At 32.7% G+C, this 18,594-nt stretch overlaps 1 protein-coding gene across 19 annotated transcripts in view; it reads left to right on the plus strand.

The window, feature by feature from the left end:
- ROBO2 (roundabout guidance receptor 2) overlaps positions 1 to 18,594 on the plus strand; it is a 1,697,359-nt gene that overhangs the window by 1,615,345 nt on the left and 63,420 nt on the right. For all 19 annotated transcript variants that reach the window (XM_060640255.3, XM_078452891.2, XM_060640254.3 and 16 more), the window contains 3 exons: positions 950 to 1,074; positions 3,329 to 3,500; positions 14,012 to 14,194. In XM_060640255.3, the coding sequence (XP_060496238.1) occupies positions 950 to 1,074; positions 3,329 to 3,500; positions 14,012 to 14,194 (480 nt within the window). The remainder of the gene's footprint in view (positions 1 to 949; positions 1,075 to 3,328; positions 3,501 to 14,011; positions 14,195 to 18,594) is intronic.

An 18,594-nucleotide genomic window follows, 5' to 3' on the forward strand; every position in this document is an offset into this window, starting at 1 on the left:
GTAAATCAGTATTTTTCAGCTCTCAGATAGACTGGAGAGCAGATGCTGCAGTCTAAAATCAGAAATTTTTTTTCTCACTCATCTTTTCTCAGTATGATTATAATTAGTTATAGGAGAAACCATAAAGAATGAGAAGTATAGGAAATTAAAACCTATCCATTTCACATTTGACCCAACATGAACTGTTTTCATTTATAACTTCGGAAAGTCTTGCCCATCTATATAAGTTTTAAATCTTACGTTATGAGACTATGTATATGTTAATTATTTTTCCCAATATGAAAAAAAGTATATTTTCTTATATTGGTGAAATTTATTGCTGTGTTTCTATTTTTATTTATTAAACACAAAATAAAACAAAACAAAAAGACTGTCATTAATGACACCACTCAGAGAAAACGTTTGATGACAACTTGAGGAATGCATCCTCTCAGAATACTTTTGAAAGGGGTGTTTTGTTTTGTTTTGTTTTGTTTTGTTCCAGAAAGAGAGCCTATTGGAGTCAAAAGAACCAAAGTTCTGTAGCCGGACATCCCTGGGTTCAAATTCTGCCTTGGTGTTCCATTGACTTAGACAGCTCTCTTCTTAGACAGTACTCTCTTCTTTCCTTTTCTGTAAAACTGAGATAAGAGTTGTTTTTACTTCTTGAGGTTAGTGTGATAATTAAATATGACACTTAGCTCAGCGCTGGGCATACAGAAAACACTCATTAGAATGTAAGTTGTTAAATTTATTATTGAGCACATATTAATACAGCTGTTGTATTTGCTTTAAATCTATCCATTATATTTAAAGGACATTAAAAAAAAACTGTCACTGTTGAATAATACATGCAAATTCAGAACTACTGGAAACCAGACCTCATGCTACTTATCCTCATATTCTATAAGCGGTATTAATGCACATCAAGACTTACAGTTTGTGTTTATTCTAATTACTTCCTCTGCAGCCCCAAGTGCCCCTCCACAATCTGTCACTGTGCTGACAGTTGGAAGCCACAATAGCACAAGTATTAGTGTTTCCTGGGATCCTCCTCCTCCAGACCATCAGAATGGAATTATCCAAGAATACAAGGTAGGGCCTGAGTGAAGAAGAAAGGTTCACAGAGAAGCTTCTCAAACAAGTCTCAGTGTCACATGCGTGAGGCATGTCTCCAAAGGCTCTCTGATTGAGTCTGTGTGTAACGTAATTTTTGTATTGTTTTATGACAGGTAAAGAAACAAATGCATAAGGAGTTAGAAACGAACCCCAAGACACAGATACACAAACTCACTTGGACCAGTAAACCATAACAGTGGAGTGTTTGGTTTTTGGTCTTTGGTTTTTTTTAGTATGGCATGATTTCAGAACCTCAAAGATTTAGAGAGATTGGGTTCAAGAGTGGGTAGTGAAACTCTCCTTCCAGAAACTTCCTGTATCATTGTTATTAACTTTCTTTGTAATGGGCCTTAGCTGGGATATGTTTAAACTGTGGTCTCATAAAAAAGATGCTTCCAAGGTTTAGAAAGTTGGAGGCGGAGGCGCCTGATACATTTGTTGCTGTTTAGAAACAGTATACATCCATTGTCTTTTTGCCATCATTTGATGTTTAAGAGACAAAAGAAGTCTAACTTTGAGAAATAAAATTTTGATTAGCTGTGATGTGATTAGAACACATACAACAGTAAAACACCTCATTAAACCTTATAAAAATTCAAAACTATGATTTTTGTTATTAATAGTTATTTATGGAATTTTGAAAATTAACATGCTAGATAGATCTATTAGAATAGAAAACTAGACACCCCACCTCACCCCAAAAGTTTATAGCTGTTATGTAAAATGAAGCTGAATAATTACACTGAAATCATTGCAGATTGAATTCTGTTATTTCTAATAAAAAATAATAAATTCAAAATAGAATTTTTCTAAGTTACAGGTTAACTTACTGGAACAAGCAATGTACAGAAGCACTTACTCTAAAATTATTCCCATCACTTTATAAAGAAACATGTGTAGGAAATATAAGTTTTACAATAGCATAATTATAATTATAAATATATATATGACGTTTTACAAGGATTAGAGCACATCATTTTAAGAGCAAAGTATGATCTATTCTTGTGCGTGCGTGCGTGCATGTGCGCGTGTGTGTTTGTGTGTGTGTGTGTGTGTTTTAACGAAGTTAAGATTATACTTTTGTATTATCTGGAACTAAATTTAAGTAAAATTCCATTTACTTAAATACTGATTTTGATTATAACATGATAAATTTTGTCCTAAATTGTAACCTTTCTCACTCATATGAGATTGCCTTATTTTGGTAACAAAGTGTATATTTTGGTGAGGCCTAAATATTGCTACATTAGTAATTTAGATATCATTGTGCAAATAAAAGAAATATACAGTTTACAAGAATTATTTTAAATAAAAAGTCAGGAATTTACCCATTTCAGGAACAAACTGAATGTGTGTTCCCAATTATGTGTCTATATGTAGACTATGAAATACTGTGTGTTACGAATACAAATATATGTTCACAGTGTAATTCTGTTTGTAATGCATTTGACAGTAACAAATCCCCGTATCTCAGAAAAAAAGTATGCCTTAAAATGTGATTCTTACTTGTGGTAAAAGCCTAGGTTCTCTCACATCAGTGTTTAAAGACTTTTCACCACTTTGTTCTCATGCATGTGTATGTGTGTGTGTACATATGTTTTGATCAATATTAAGATTTATTACTGTCGATGTAAATACTGGCTTTAATTTCATCTCAGTCAATACTTATAACTTAGGTCAATTAATCTTGTTAACTACTTCTGGGTAAGTTAATATTTTCTTAAATAAAATATAAATTACTTAGATGTGTGCCTATATACCTTGGATATTACAACTCATAATCACTGTATTTTAATAGATTATATGCATAATAAATCTTGATAAATAAATTAAGCAGAGGAGTTTATGTGTTTTAATCCATACCCGAATGTTGTGTGTAACCAAAGACCACTTTACAGAAGTGTTAAAAGAATCATTGTGTGATGAGCATTCAGTGTTGATTATAAGGTATAAAGGAACATGGCATAGTTTTAGCTTCCCTTATTGTTCTTCCTTTTTTTATTATTGTTCTTCCTTTAATACATACACACACACACACACACACACACACACACACACAAACACGCATACACATATATAAATAAACTGCAAAATTAGGCTCTCGAAAATGTCATTTACAAATATTTCTATAAGCCTAGAGAATAGATTGGTTACTACTAAAAAATATTTCATCAGTTTAACAGAAAGGATAATTTTATATTCTTTTGTTATTCGCTTTACATTTTTATAGATCTGGTGTCTGGGGAATGAAACGCGATTCCACATCAACAAAACTGTGGATGCAGCCATTCGATCTGTCATAATTGGTGGATTATTCCCAGGTATTCAATACCGGGTAGAGGTTGCAGCTAGTACCAGTGCAGGGATTGGAGTAAAAAGTGAACCGCAGCCGATAATCATTGGTAAGTACCAGTGTGTGTAGGTTTTTTTAACCTATATCCTAAGAGTGGATATGCAGCAATGATTGAGAGGGTGCCCTCATCATATAGGCAAATAGGCTGACTCACTAGGGCTTCTTGAAGAAATCATTAGCAATTTCTTGTGCTCTTAAGATTCCCACAAACTTCTTTAAATTATTAGCACTAAGTCTTTAAATGCTGAAAGTTAATTTGAAAATAATTTTCAATCAGTAATTTCATGAATAATTTTGTTGCCGTTGAAATATAATAGGAAATGAGGCAGTTACTGAAAAAAAAATGCATTATGTTTCAAACCTGCATACTTCCTTTTAGCCAGGAAAATGTCAAAATTTAACCAGAAACATGCCAGAAGAAACTTTTTAATTGGAGGATATTATCCTGAAGAAGAAATCACTATTTTTTTTTTTAAGTTTACTTATTTATTTTGAGAAAGAGAGAGTGAGAGAGCTGAGGAGGGCAGAGAGAGAGAGGGAGATAGAGAATCCCAAGCAGGCTCTTCCCTGTAAGGGCAGAGCTCCATGCAGGGTTCAAACCAACAAACCCTGAGATCATGACCTGAGCCGAAATCAAGAGTCACACACTTGGCCTACCGAGCCACCCAGGTGCCCCAAGAAGAACTGCCTATCAAATCTACTATCATCATTACAGAACATTTTTCCCTAGTAGCATTGTGTTTGCCTGTTCTTGAAATATATCTAAATGGAATCAGACAAAATATAATAATATGTGTCTAACTTTCACTAAACAATGTGTTTTGAGATTTACCCAGGTTTGCAATCCATATGTGTTATTTCGAGCAGTATTCAGTCTGGTGAATGTATCATATTTTGTTTCTCTGCTTTTCTCCTGAGAGAGTGAACATTCTTGTGTAAGTCTTTTTGAGGACATACATTTTTATTTCCTTTAGAGAAACATTTAGAAGTGGCATTTCTGGGTAATAGGATTGACATAGTGTATAAAAACCTGCAAACACTTTTTCATATTGTTGTATAATTTTATACTCTCATTAACAAAGAATATGACTTTCACTTTTTGTACATCTACATTATTTGAAGTTGCCAGTCCATAACTTTAGTTATTCTAAGGAGTTTAAAAGACTACCTCACTGTTGTTTAAACGTCAATATTCTTTGATAGCTTGTGATGTTGAACAATTTTACATGTGTTTATTGGCCATTTGCATATTTTCTTATGTAAAATTTCCAAATCTCTGCCTTTTTAAAATTGTATTGCTTGTCTCTTGTTACTGAGTAGAAGAAGTTCTATTCTGAGTACAGATCTTTGTCATATATTTGTATTGCAAATATTTTCTCCTGGTCTATGGATTTATTTTCTTAATAGTGTCTTTTGATCAGCACATTTTTAAATTTTAGTGAACAACAATTTACCACATTTTTCTTTTATGTGTAGTGCTTTCTAAGAAATTGTGTCTTACCTACAGATACCAAAGACATTTTCTTATATTTTCTTCTAGCAGCTTTATAATTTTAGCTCTTATAATTATGTCTATAATTCATCTTAAAGTAATTGCATGTGGTTTGAGGTTTGAGGCTTATTTATTTTAATAAGTATATCATCCCATGGTTTATTAAACTTTCCCTATTTGATTTTTTAAACTATTATAAGTATGTTTGTAAAATTTCCTTTTTTAACTGTTCTAAATTATATATAAAGTTAATTTTATATATTGCCCTTTTATCTTTTGACCTTACTCACTTCACTTATTTATTTTAATAGTTGTGACATATTTTTCTGAGTGTATTCAAGTAATATTCTATCTCTTTTCTTATTTGTTTTAATATGGTAAATTCTATTGTATTGTTTTAAAGGTGAATAAATCTTGCACTTGTTTCTGGGTTAAATCCCACATGGTCAAAATATGTTTTTTTAGATACTACTGGATCTAATTGCTAACATCTGGTAAAAAAAAAATTGCATCCATGTTCATGAGTGATATTTATCAATAGATTTATTTTCTTCTAATGTCTTTGTCAGGTTTTAGAATCAGAGTGCTTAGCTTTATAAAAGGGATTGGGAAGTATTCCTTTCTCTACTATAGTCTGTAAGAGTTTTTGTAGGCCTTTTAATTATTTTTTCCTTAAATACTTTGTCGAAATCAGTGATAATATCTGTGCCTAGAGGTTTTTTTTTTTTGTGGATTCTATTTATATTTATGAATTGACATTTATTTAGAATTTTATTAGTCCTGTATTGGTTGTAATAAATGGACATTTGGTTTTGAATTTGTCTAATGCATCTAAGTTGTTGAATTTATAATCATATGCTTACTTGCACTACCTCCTTATTTATAATACACTTAATTGTGATGATTGCAGGATGTGTGGTAATGTCATCTCTTTTATGCTTAAATGATGAGAATTTGTGTTCTCTTTTTTTTCCTCCATATTTTTTTTGCTCCCTCCCCTTCAATTTCAAGCTGTCTTGATATGGATTTATCAATGTTATTAATCTTTTCAAAGTAGAAACTTTTGACTTTGCTATTTTCTTTCTAATTAATTTCTGCTCTTTTTTCTTCTACTTACTTTTATGTTGCTTCTTAAGATAGATATTTATATCAATGATTTGGACCTTCCTTCTTTTCTAATATGGATATATAAAGTTATACATTTCTTGCTAAACACATGTTCAGCTGAATCTTACACATTTTGAGGTGTTATGTTTCCATTTATCACAATGTTGAAAATACTTTTCACTTCCCCAAAGGACTTTTTTTACTTTGTAGAGGTTATTTGGAAGCATATCATTATATTTCCAAATGTTTTGGGATTTTTCAGATAGGTTTTTCTTTCTGATTTATAATTTAATTCCAATGAGTTCAGGGAATGTATATTGTATGAATTTAGCCTTTAAATATGGAGACTTATTTTATGGCCCAGCATTTGGTCTTAATGAATGTTCCTTGTGCACTTGAAAAGTATGTATATATTTCTGTTCTACAGTGGAATGTTCTATAAATGTCATGTCAAATTAGTTGGTAGTATTATTTAGGTCGTTACTGATTTTCTACCTATTGATTCTTTCAATCAATAAGAAAGGAGTCTGGAAATTTATTGTAATTAAAGATTTGGGTATTTCTCATTTCCATCTATACGTTTTTGTTTTTTGCTACTCCTTTTAAGTGAATACATTTTAGGGTTGTTATATCTTATTAATGAACTTACCCTTTATCACAATGGAATGTCCCACTTTATAAGCCAGTAAGATCTTTTTCCTGAAATTTAGTTTGTCTTATATTAGCTAATAGCCAATTATCTTATAAGTGTTATATAGCTATAGCTATACTAATAGCTAATTATCTTATAAGTGTTTGTATGGCTTGTGTTGTTTCCATCCTTTTACAGAGAAACTGTACATTTCTGTTATTTAAACTGCATGTTAACTCTTTTTTAAATTCAATATAACAGTCTTGGGGCACCTGGCTAGCTTAGTTGGTTAAGCATGACTTCAGGTCAGGTCATGATCTCATAGTTGGTGAGTTAGAGCCCTGTATCAGGCTCTGTGCTGACAGCTAAGAGCCTGGATACTGCTTCAGATTCTGTGTCTCCCTCTCTCTTTGCCCCTCCCCTGCTCATGTGCTCTGTCTCTCTCTCAAAAATTAACATTTAAAAAGTTTTTAAAAATATGACAATCCTTTAATTGGAATGCTTACACCATTATCTTTAATGTAATCAGTGATGTGTTTTGGCTTAGAATTACCATCTTGCTATTTGTTTTCTATCTAACTCTGTTCCTGTTTTCCTAAGTTCCCAATTTCATTTGGATGAATTAAATAATTCTCTATATTATAGTTTATATCCACTATTTTTTTTATAATGGTTACTCTAGGATTTGCCTATAAGGATCTTAAAAAATATAATTCCATTTTCCTTGCTCTCAATATTTTTCTATTGTTAAAATTTTACTCTTATACATATAATAAACACCAATATACAAACTAAGGTATTACTTTTTGCTTCACTTTAAAGCATTAATTCTCTTTTAAGTAAATTAAAACTAAGGAAAGTATTTTATGTTACTCATTTTTTTCAGATATTTTGTTCCATAAATTCAATTTCCTTAGTGTCCCTGAATTCCTCTATTTCTTTAACTTAGCCACATTTGACCAAAAGCTATGAAAATAATATGATCTCCCTTGTTTATTTCCCTTTTTTCACAATGCTTCCCTTTTGTTTTACATATTTGCTTAGTTTTCTACTTATTTATGGTGAGATTACATGTCCCATACATGTTATTTCTTTATGAGCAGAAATGAAAATATCCAGTGAATTATTAATTTTATATAATACACTTTTGTGTTCTACTATTTCCATTGTTTTTCTTTTACATTTTCATCCCTCATATATTAGTTCATAATGACTCTATTAATTTAAGTCCATGAACGTATTGTAATAGCTATTTTAATGTCCTTGTCTCCTAATTTCAACATGTGTATCATCTTATGGTTGTTTCTATTGATTACCTTTTCTCTTGACCTTTGGTCATTTTTTTCCTGTTGTTTGTGCCTTTTTCTTTCTTTCTTTCTTTCTTTCTTTCTTTCTTTCTTTCTTTCGCTGTTATTTTGCTTGTTTTTACATGTTTAGTATTTTTTTACTGTATACTAGATATTGCAGATGCATACCGTAAAATTTTGTGATCTTCTAAAGAAAGTTGGGTTTTGTTCTAAAGTAAGTTATGTTACTGGCTGATCATCTTGATCTTGTGGTGGTTTGGATTTTACATTTGTTAGTATAGGGCTGTTTATATTTGACCTTATTCTCAAGCAAAATCTCAACATGATCTTTTCTTCTAAATCATGGCTCTCAGGAGGGTTCAGTGAAAAACCTAATATGTTTATCTGTTTTCCCAACTTGATGAAATTTGAGGTTTGAACACAATCTTTGCAGTGGACATCTGTTGAAAGTCTGTTTAGCCTTTTCAGCTTTCTAGCTTTTGATTTTCATGAGATGTTTGGAATCTTCATTCTTCATGCAACTAAGGGTTAAGCTTAGGATTCTGCAGGGGTGGGGGGAGGGGAAGAGTGTCAATTGGGGATTTGGGAACATCATTTTCCTGTGGCTCTTTCACATGGCTTCCCAGTGAAATTTTTCAGTCATTCTGTCATTTCAGAACACTATCCTCTGACACCTCAGACCAGTACAATTGAGGATTGCAACTTGGGTCCTAGCTGCCCAGCGCTGTAGGGATTGAAATCTTCAAGGGGAAAAGAAAGCCTCAAAAGTACAGATTTCCCCTAGAATTCTCTGCTTTCAAGAGACAAATCCTTTTAGTTCTTTCTGCTTTCATTTGGTTATTAGTATCTTTAATTCTTAAAAAAATACTCTTCCTAGAGTTTACATATTTTAAGAATATTTGCTGAGAGTTTGGTACAGTGGAATGTCTCAGGGAACACCAGAGTGGTTCAGTTGGTTAAGTGTCTGACTTTAGCTGAGGTTATGATCTCATAGGCTGTGAGTTCAAGCCCTTCATTGGGCTCTCTGCTGTCAGCATAAAGCCCACTTCAAATCCTCTGTCCTTCCTCTCTCTGTCCCTCCCTCCCTTGCTCTCTCTCTCTCACTGTCTCTCTCTCTCCCTGTTTGAAAAATAACATTAAAAAAAAGAATATGCCAGTTCCATTGATTTCTGTTTGTTTTATTTTTGAAATGATACACACAGAGCACACTGCCAATTTCTGGAAAATTGTTTCTTATTACAAAGTATTTATTGAATATGAAGAGATTTAACATTCAGTCATATTGTTGATTTTTTATATCCTCCAAGTTTTTGTTCTTTTATATATTAAAAGAATTAAAGAGAAAAGTTATAGTATTAACTTTCCTTTAAATTGCCTTCCCTTTCTTAATTAGTCATACAGACTGAATTAATTTCTTAACCTGAGGGGAACCTACAGTCTTGCCCTTCTGAGATTTTCTAAAATAAATTGGAATAAGAGAAAAATACAGGTACACCCAAAAGGATTTAACTGACATATGTGTGTGTGTGTGTGTGTGTGTGTGTGTGTACATATATATAATGTGTGTATGCATATATATATATATATATATATATATATATATGCAATTAATTTTTCCCTGAAAAAATGTTTATGAAATATCTTTAAAAAAGCACTGTTTTCTATGAGAACTTCCAGATAAGTAAACAAAGCTTTAAGGTTTTTTTGCTCTCTCTTGCATATATGAAATGTAATATGTCTAATTCAAAGATTATCAAGTATCTATATTTTTATTTCCTGTTTTTTCTATTACCTTTATTAATAAGTAAAATTCTCAAGCAGGGGAAGGTTTTTTTTTTCTTTTTTGTAGGACTACTTGTGTTGTTCCCCATATTTGGGGGATTTATTATACTTGGAAGCAAGTACAACATTACAAGAATACCATTTAACCAAGCTCATGTGATGTCAATTAAGAATTTTAACAATTGTATAGTAATTTTATTTTATTTTTAATATATGAAATTTATTGTCAAATTGGTTTCCATAAAACACCCAGTGCTCATCCCAAAAGATGCCCTCTTCAATGCTCATCACCTACCCTCCCCTCCCTCCCACCCCCCATCAACCCTCAGTTTGTTCTCAGTTTTTAAGAGTCTCTTATGCTTTGGCTGTCTCCCACCCTAACCTCTTTTTTTTTTTCCTTCCCCTCCCCCATGGGTTTCTGTTAAATTTCTCAGGATCCAATTTGTATAGTAATTTTTAAAAAAGAAAGCTAATTTAGAGTATTTTAAATCAAAAATAAAGTTTTCTTTAATTTCTATCATTTTAAAAGGACTGTGTTCAAATGTATAGCTAGTACCTTTTGGGTTATTTTAGTGTATCATATAACTGCTTCCAAATTTTCTATGAATAAAAACATGTAATAAACACTATTTCTATCTTCTGTTCAAGCAGCTAGAATATGCAATATTCAAGCTATAATCAAATAGAATTGAAAATAAATACATGCACTCACACATAAAAACACATGCATGCACACACACGCACAATTCAATGCAGAAAAGGCTATGTGTCCTCAAGAGATTTATTTCTTTTTAATATCTTCTGTTGTACGGAAGAAGCCTTTAATTGTTCCTTTAATTACTCCAGCACGTCTACCTTAACATCTTGTCTGATAACCTTATCTACACAACTGTTATTCCTTAGTTGAAAAGTGATTTAGGATGGCTAATCTCTTTTTCTGTTTCAATCTGTGCTTTCTCTATTTTCTAGTCAGTACTAGAAACAGCACTCAAAGGGACTCAAGCTCTACCGCACTTCCACTTTGCTTTAATTAAATCATGTGTTGGCATTTGATGTAATTTATGGCTGATAACTTTAGATTTGTCTCATACCAGACTATGCACAGTTTCATCTATTTCTTCTCAGTTTAGTTTTCATTCCAGAAAGTTCCATTAAGGGAATATTAAAATATTGTATAAAGATAATAAATAGCCTTACACAAGTTTAAAGGCAATATTGTTCTTTTGTCTGTATTTTCCACTGGTAAGATGACTTTTACCTCAAAGTGTCCATAGTTCTGTACTGTTGCATTTACAGATACAGAAATGCAACCACATATATTTACATATGTAAGCATCAAAGAGTATGCCATGTAACAAATTTACTTTGACTTAAAATTTTCAAGCAATCTTGTTTAATAATATATCTATTGTTTCTTTAATCATTTGGCCATTTAATGCTTACCTTATATAGTTGGTAATAATATGTGGAACAGCTGCAAACTTTCATAGTAATAGGTACAATCGAATCTGATGTGTCTAATTAATTTTTAGTCCAACAAATTAGTTTTGTTCTCATTACTCTCCAATGGGAGAAAGACATTACATTTCATTATATTTTTTGTCTGCAAGAACAATGGAGCATTACAGGTCACATGCATCCCTTGTCTATACTCTAATTAGTCCAACTGACAACATTTTTCAAAAATACCAGAACCATAAGAAATAGTAATAAACCTTGGGTAACATATATATCACACTATACCAAATATGATATTTTATGGACCTTTTACACAAATGAAGGACACATTTTCTTTTCTCTTTGTTCTATAAGGTGTTTGTTTTCTTTTTAGTAACTATTAGTAGTTAGAAAAATCGCCAGATATGTGTATGTCTCATATTGAAAATATGAGCTCAGTTTAAATACATTTTTTAAAATGTTTATAATTGAAAGGGCAAGTGAGCAGGGGAGAGGCAGAGAGCCTAATGCAGGGCTTGAACTCATGAACCATGAGATTATGACCTGAGCTGAAGTCAGATGCTTAACCAATTGAGCCACCCAGGTGCCCCTTTAAATACATTTTAAACTAAGTTTATATGTACAATAATAAAGGGCAAATAGGTTGGAAAAATTAACCAGGTTTATTACATAAGTGAATCTGGTTTTCACATCTAGAATTTAACACAAAAGACATTTCAGAAATAGAATATAAGTATGCATAGCAAAAATACTAGCAGCTGTAAGAAACAAGCCTATGTACTGATTGGCTTAAAAAAATAAAGGTTGTTTGTTTTTTTCTTATTCATAGCCCTGTCTAGTGTGGAGTAGCAGAATGGGTGGGGCTTCTACTCCACAGTTATTCAGGGAATTTCAATCCTTCCAGTCACTAGCTGTGCCATCTTTGAGCGGGGTCAGAATCCTCCAAAGATCCGCTCTTTCTATTTAACATTAGGAAGGAAAGAGAATGTCAAGTATTGTTACAGTAGTGTCTGGGTCAGATCTGGAAGTAGTATGCATAACTTGTGCCCCTGCTGTATTGGCCAATAACTCAGTCGCTTTGTTTCACTTAAACTACAAATGAGTCTGGGAAATGTAGGTTAATTTCTGACCTGAAAGAAAGAAGAAACTAGTAAACAAGTCATCTGTGGTTTTCCAGATCTCACATCTGGACAATTTACAACTTACATCCCTGAAGTTATGTGAGTGGTTCTTAAAGTAACCTGTACCTATACCTGGGTCCTAATTTTGAATCAACAAACTACTGTGTTCCTATCAGCCTCTTTACATACATTATCTTAAATAACACTCCCAAATATTTGAAACAGGACTGTTGCCAACTAGCAGAAACAGGTACTTGAAAAGATTAAGTGACCTACATGAGGTTATTGCTTACTTAAGCTAGTAAGTGGCAGGGATGATATTCAAACAGAAAACTTCAAAGACCGTGTTCTTTCTAATATATTGTAGTGCCATGATAACTAAAACAATGAACATCTTTGGATGTAATATGTTGAAATTAGCCACTTATATTTCGATTGCAATTTCTTTTAAAAAGCCTTTGATTAGTAATTAACAAGATATGATGTTGACATTACAAATAATTTCACATCAGTGTGTAAATTTCTTAATCTCTTATATAAACACCTAACCTAAATCTTTGCTCTTAAGTGATACTATGATTCCATGAGTTTTTAACTATTTTAAAATGTGGATTAAGATTTTAATTATCTCTGAGAGGTCTAAATTCTCAAAAAACATGAGTATTTCTAGAATAATAGTCCAGATTTATGGACCTTTAAATGTTTATTTTAGTGGGTCATCTGGGTGACTCAGTTGGTTAAGCGTCTGATTTGATTTCAGATCAGGTCCCGAATCTTATAGTTCCTGAGATCAATCCCCATGTTGGGCTGTATGCTGACAGCACAGAGCCTGCTTGGGATTCTCTCTCTCCCTCCCTCTCTCTCTGGCCATCTCTTGCTTGCTCTCTCTCTCTCTCTCAAAATAAATAAATTAATTTTAAAAAGTAAATGTTTACTTTAGTAACATAGACCTTAGAATTAATTTTAAAGTTGTCTTTTTAATTAAACCTACAAGTGGATTTTCAAATTAGTTTAGTTTTAAAGGAATATGTGAGACTTATCTTTTTGTGACATTTTAATTATAGACACTAATCTCTATGAAAATATACTTCTATAATTGCCATTGTTTTATATAGTAGTTTTAATACATTCCAAAAAAATTAAAGGTTGTTTGATCAAAATAAATTCCCTGTTAGAATATTAAGGATAATATTAAGTTACCTATTTTTAAATCTTGAACACTTCAACTTAGGCAGTGCTATAGAGGAAAGACAATTTATAAATACCCTGTGAATGTTGTAGTTGCTTTTTAAAATTTTATTTTAGCAAGACTATATTAAAATATGCTTTATTTGGCTGAAGAAAAGTTGCTGTTATTTTGCCCACTAGCACTTGCATTAGTACTTATTTATAAGGCAATAAATCAAGAAGCAGTTCTGAATCTATTCATAGTAACCCCAAGCATAAGGGAGCAATGTTCTTAATCACATTTTAAACTCATAACTTGACTCTTCTTCTGAGACGTATAATATACGCTTATCAATAATTTTGACAGGCTCAGAGCACAATTATTACCTGCCTTCATAGGAATTTTCTAATTTTCTCTGCCTTTGGTACACCATGTATGTATTCCTGTGTTTACTTTCATAATAATGTTTACTAAAACTATTATTTCTTCCACAGGGGGACGTAATGAAGTTGTCATTACTGAAAACAATAACAGCATAACTGAACAAATCACTGATGTTGTGAAGCAACCAGCCTTTATAGCTGGTATTGGTGGTGCCTGCTGGGTAATCTTGATGGGTTTTAGCATCTGGTTGTATTGGCGAAGAAAGAAGAGAAAGGGACTCAGTAATTATGCTGGTAAGAGACTGTTTCTAGCTAAGAAAACCTCTTATCTTTAGGAATGTAAGGAAATGAAAGAGAAGGAATGGAATTGAATAACGAATGAGTGAATGAACGAATGAATGAATAGATGTTTTGGGCTTGTTTTAAACACCTGCTCTGTAAAATGCAATTATAAACAACATGCTTTAATGCATCTCTTTTCACCATATTACGTTATAAACATAAGGCAAGCTTTTTGCTTGTATCTCTGATGAAGTGCAACAAGAATGCACATGGATATGTGTAACCATTTTTTTCTCAAGTAGTTCTTCAAAACAGTCACTCACAAGCACAGCACACACACACACACACACACACACACACACACACACAAACACACACACACACACACAGACTGCGTGCTTTGCAGCCATTATTTGAGAAGTGGATTTAGGCAAGAGCGTTACTAACATGCTCAGTAAGAACAAAAATATTTAAAATATAGCTTTTAGTATTTCAAGATGCAGATTACAATAGGACATGTCCCGGACGGCAAATAAAAATAAGCAAAAAAAAAATCTCATCACAATTAATAAGACTGATGAGGCATGAATTAAATGACTTAATAATCACTTAAAGAGGGTGTGTATTTCAAGGTAACCAATCATCATTTTTGAAGGAAGAAAAAGGAGAAAGAAAAGAAGCAGCAGAAGAAAAAGAAGATCCTAGATATTCTATTTGCAAAAATGTTTTCTTTTTAGAGTCTGAAACAGAATTTCAAGGAGTCAAAAATTGTGACCTTCAAAACATTTCTGAGGCAGAGGAGATAGGGGAGGGGGTGGAATTATCAAGTCAGTGATTAGAAGAGTGAACTCAGTAATGAAGCTATAGTTAATAATCATTTTAATTGCAATTCATTTTAAGTATTTCCTCTAACAACAATCATAAAAATAAGTTGTCTCACAATATTTCACACTTCCTAGAATTTAGAAGGGAATAATTTTCATTTAACATCATCCTACAAACATTTTAGAATTTTTTGACACATTTTATTCAGTCTTCTATTTCTAGTTTTAATTTTAAGTTTAAATGTTTATAAATGTCTTAATAACTGATTTTGACAGAAACTTCATAGTTTATTAAGCTTATATGCTGCTGTAGCTTGTAGGCTTCTAAGCCACTGATAATGTCTAAATACTGCAAAATGGAAGGGATAGCACCCACTTGGTTGTCTTACTGGTTATTTAACAGTATTTAAATATGATGATTTGATTCTAACGTTATGGCTCATATCTGTATCTTATGAAAATAAAGCTTATTATTTACTGGTTAGAATATGTTTCAAAGACTAGAGAAATCAGTATAGTGTATCCATTGAAAAGGGGATTCCAAACTTTGTGACTTGCAATCATTCTCCCATTCTCATATTCCATTGGTCGCTGATGGTTTCTCCCTTGTGTTTTATCATTCTGAGTGCTATCTCACCACATCAGGGAGGCATTCTTCCCAGCAAGGAATACTAGGTAATAACTGCCAAGTGTCAGAGTCTTGAACATTCGTGATATTTAATGTACTTCTTGTCCTGGAGTCCAGTCCTCTACTTTCACTCCTTGTAGGTATTGTCCATCAACCCATCTATTTAATCAATCACCATGTTACAGTTCATCCCTGTGATGCACGTACAAATCATCTAAATCATAGGGAAGAACTGACTTAACTCATGGACCAGTTTATGTTTATCCCTTTGCTTGACCTAAGTGAAAATAATAAAAGATTGACCGTGCTAGTTTCACTGCAAAGTTCTAAGATATCCACATTCGAGGCATTGCATTTTTATCCCCCACATTCATTCCCTCACTCCTTACAAATAACATAGCTCTCTTAACTTTTAGGTTTGTGCTTTTAGTAAAATTATATCAGACTTCCTTGTTCTTCTTTTTCTTCTCCCTTTTATTTTTTTTTTAACATCAGTTCTTTTTAAAACCTATGCATTTAATTTGAAAATATCTGTTGGTTTTTGAGCTTGACAAGAATAGTACAGTTCCTATTATCATTTCTCATTGTGATTGATATCCATCTGCTTGTAGAGGAACTGCTAACTCAGAAGGTGCTATGCCCTTCAAATATTTTAGAATAAGGCCAAGCCAGAGAGCAGCCTTCCAAAACCTTTATACTTAATTGATAGATGGCTGACTCCCAGAATGGATTTACCTTCAACTAATAATTTGCCTTCTAGCAACTGATGTTCTCTGCTAAGTGAGAAGCAAATGAAAATCCAAACCACAGGTACCTAGCAATGTATATCTGACTTTATGATCTTTTTTATAATCTCCGTCCGTATACATCTTACCCTTCACCTGTTAAAATTTTCATATTCTTGTCCTTCTACAACTTTAAAAATGGGGATTTTAAATAGGAATGATTAGTGGAATATGTATCAAAGTTTTAAATTTCTGATGTTGTAGGAGCACAAAGATTTCATACAAGGCTATTTTTTTCTTTCTTTGAAGTGTGTTATAAAACTTATAGGGAATATACTTGATTTGTACTGGTTCTATTTATATTTTGGTTTTCATAAAACTTCTCTGGGAATGTTTTAAATTTTACCAGTATGAAAGCAATGTAATTTTCCTCACAAAATGGAAAGCCTACTGTTTTCACATTTTTACTGCATGGTAATGTCTATATAGTGTCCAAACTTTATTGTTAATTCATGAGAGCATTGGTAATTTGTTTTCCCTAAATAAACAAAAAGTCTATTTTGGGATAAGTATTTAGATTAATTTTTCAACATAAGATATTTCCTTTCTTTCCAACCTCAGTTGTGATCTTGGATTATACTTAAACATCTGGTGCAATTTATATATATATTAAGATATAATATATATTTCGTGAAATTTGCATATATACACAGATTTTATTTTATTTTGTTTTATTTACTTTTTTTTTTTTTTTTTGAGAGAGAGAGAGAGGGTGCAACTGAGTAAGGGGCAGAGAGAAGGCAAGAGAGAGAGAATCTCACACAGGCTCTGCACCATCAGCATGGAGCCCAAAGTGAGGCTCCTGACGCGGGGCTCGATCTCACCCAGTGGGGCACCCGTGCTCACCCAAAGCGGGGCTCATGCTCACCCAAAGGGAGACTTGAACTCACCCTATGTTGCGGGGGGGGGGGAGGCTCAAGCTCACCTGATGCGGGGCTCAAACTCAGGAACCTTGAGATCATGACCTGAGCAGAAGTCAGATGCTTGACCAACTGAATCACCCAGCTGCCCCTATACATGCATTTTAATAAAGCTTGACTTGACTCTAAGTAGAATTGTAAAGCAGGTAAAATTTGATTTCGGCACTCCCTTTTCTCTGCTTCATTCCAAATCTCTTACCACTAGAAGTAGAATAGGGAAGATTTTAACTAGTGGGAAGACATTTCAATATCTTTCAGGTTGGAAATTCTAACTCTCAGCAGGCAGCCTTCCCTGTGCAGGCAAAAACTTACTGACTTTTTTTAAAGCTAATCTTTGTGTATCTGTCATGTGGAAAATTATATTTGAATGTTTAGAAGGAAATAAAATAAAAACATGCTACTCAGCATTGATATTTTTCATATATCGGAGGATTTAACATATTTATCATAGAACACTAGTGAATGACACCTTACATTGTAAAAATGAATATCAAGTATCAAATGCAGGGGCACTTGGGTGGCTTAGTTGGTTAAGTGTCCTACTCTTCAGCTCGGGTCATGATCTCACGATTTCTGGGTTCAAGCCCAATGGCAGCACAGAGCCTGCTTGGGCTTTTCTCTCCTCCTCTCTCTCTCTCTCTCTCTCTGACACTCCCGCTGTCTCAAAATAAATAAATAACCTTAAAATAATGAATTAAATGCAAACTTATATATTTAAATGATCTGAGAGGAGAGTTTGGCCTGAATATACTTTGTTTCTTTACATAGCAGATAGTGGAGATTTCCCCAGGGCAATGTTACATGCTAACTTCTTATTCAATTGTTTCCTATTTATCCTTTCTTTAATTCTTCAGATACAATCACATGTCACCTCTATGCATATGGTGCAAAGAAAGGCAGCTTGAACAACAACAAAAAAGGGAATCCTTATATTCTATGTGAAATCATTTTATACTTTCATACAGCATCATACAATGTTATTTATCTTACGCTCCATTGAGCACTAAAAGTCTACTTGTCACTGCTTGTGAGGTTCATGACTGCTCGACTAATTCACCACTTGAATTGTTGTAACATCAAATGAATTGTAAAAAGATTTGGGCAGAAAAAACAGAGCATATGAGGTGATTTTTGAATCTGGAGTAAATGTTTGATCACAGGTATAACAGTATTTGTGAATAAATAAACAACATAAGTTTGAATAAAAACCATGTAGCTCACAGGAGAGGTCTATGTAGCTATATGTATATATAAT

Source organism: Panthera onca, chromosome C2, assembly GCF_046562875.1.
Source record: "Panthera onca isolate mPanOnc1 chromosome C2, mPanOnc1 haplotype 2, whole genome shotgun sequence".
NCBI lineage: Eukaryota > Metazoa > Chordata > Mammalia > Carnivora > Felidae > Panthera > Panthera onca.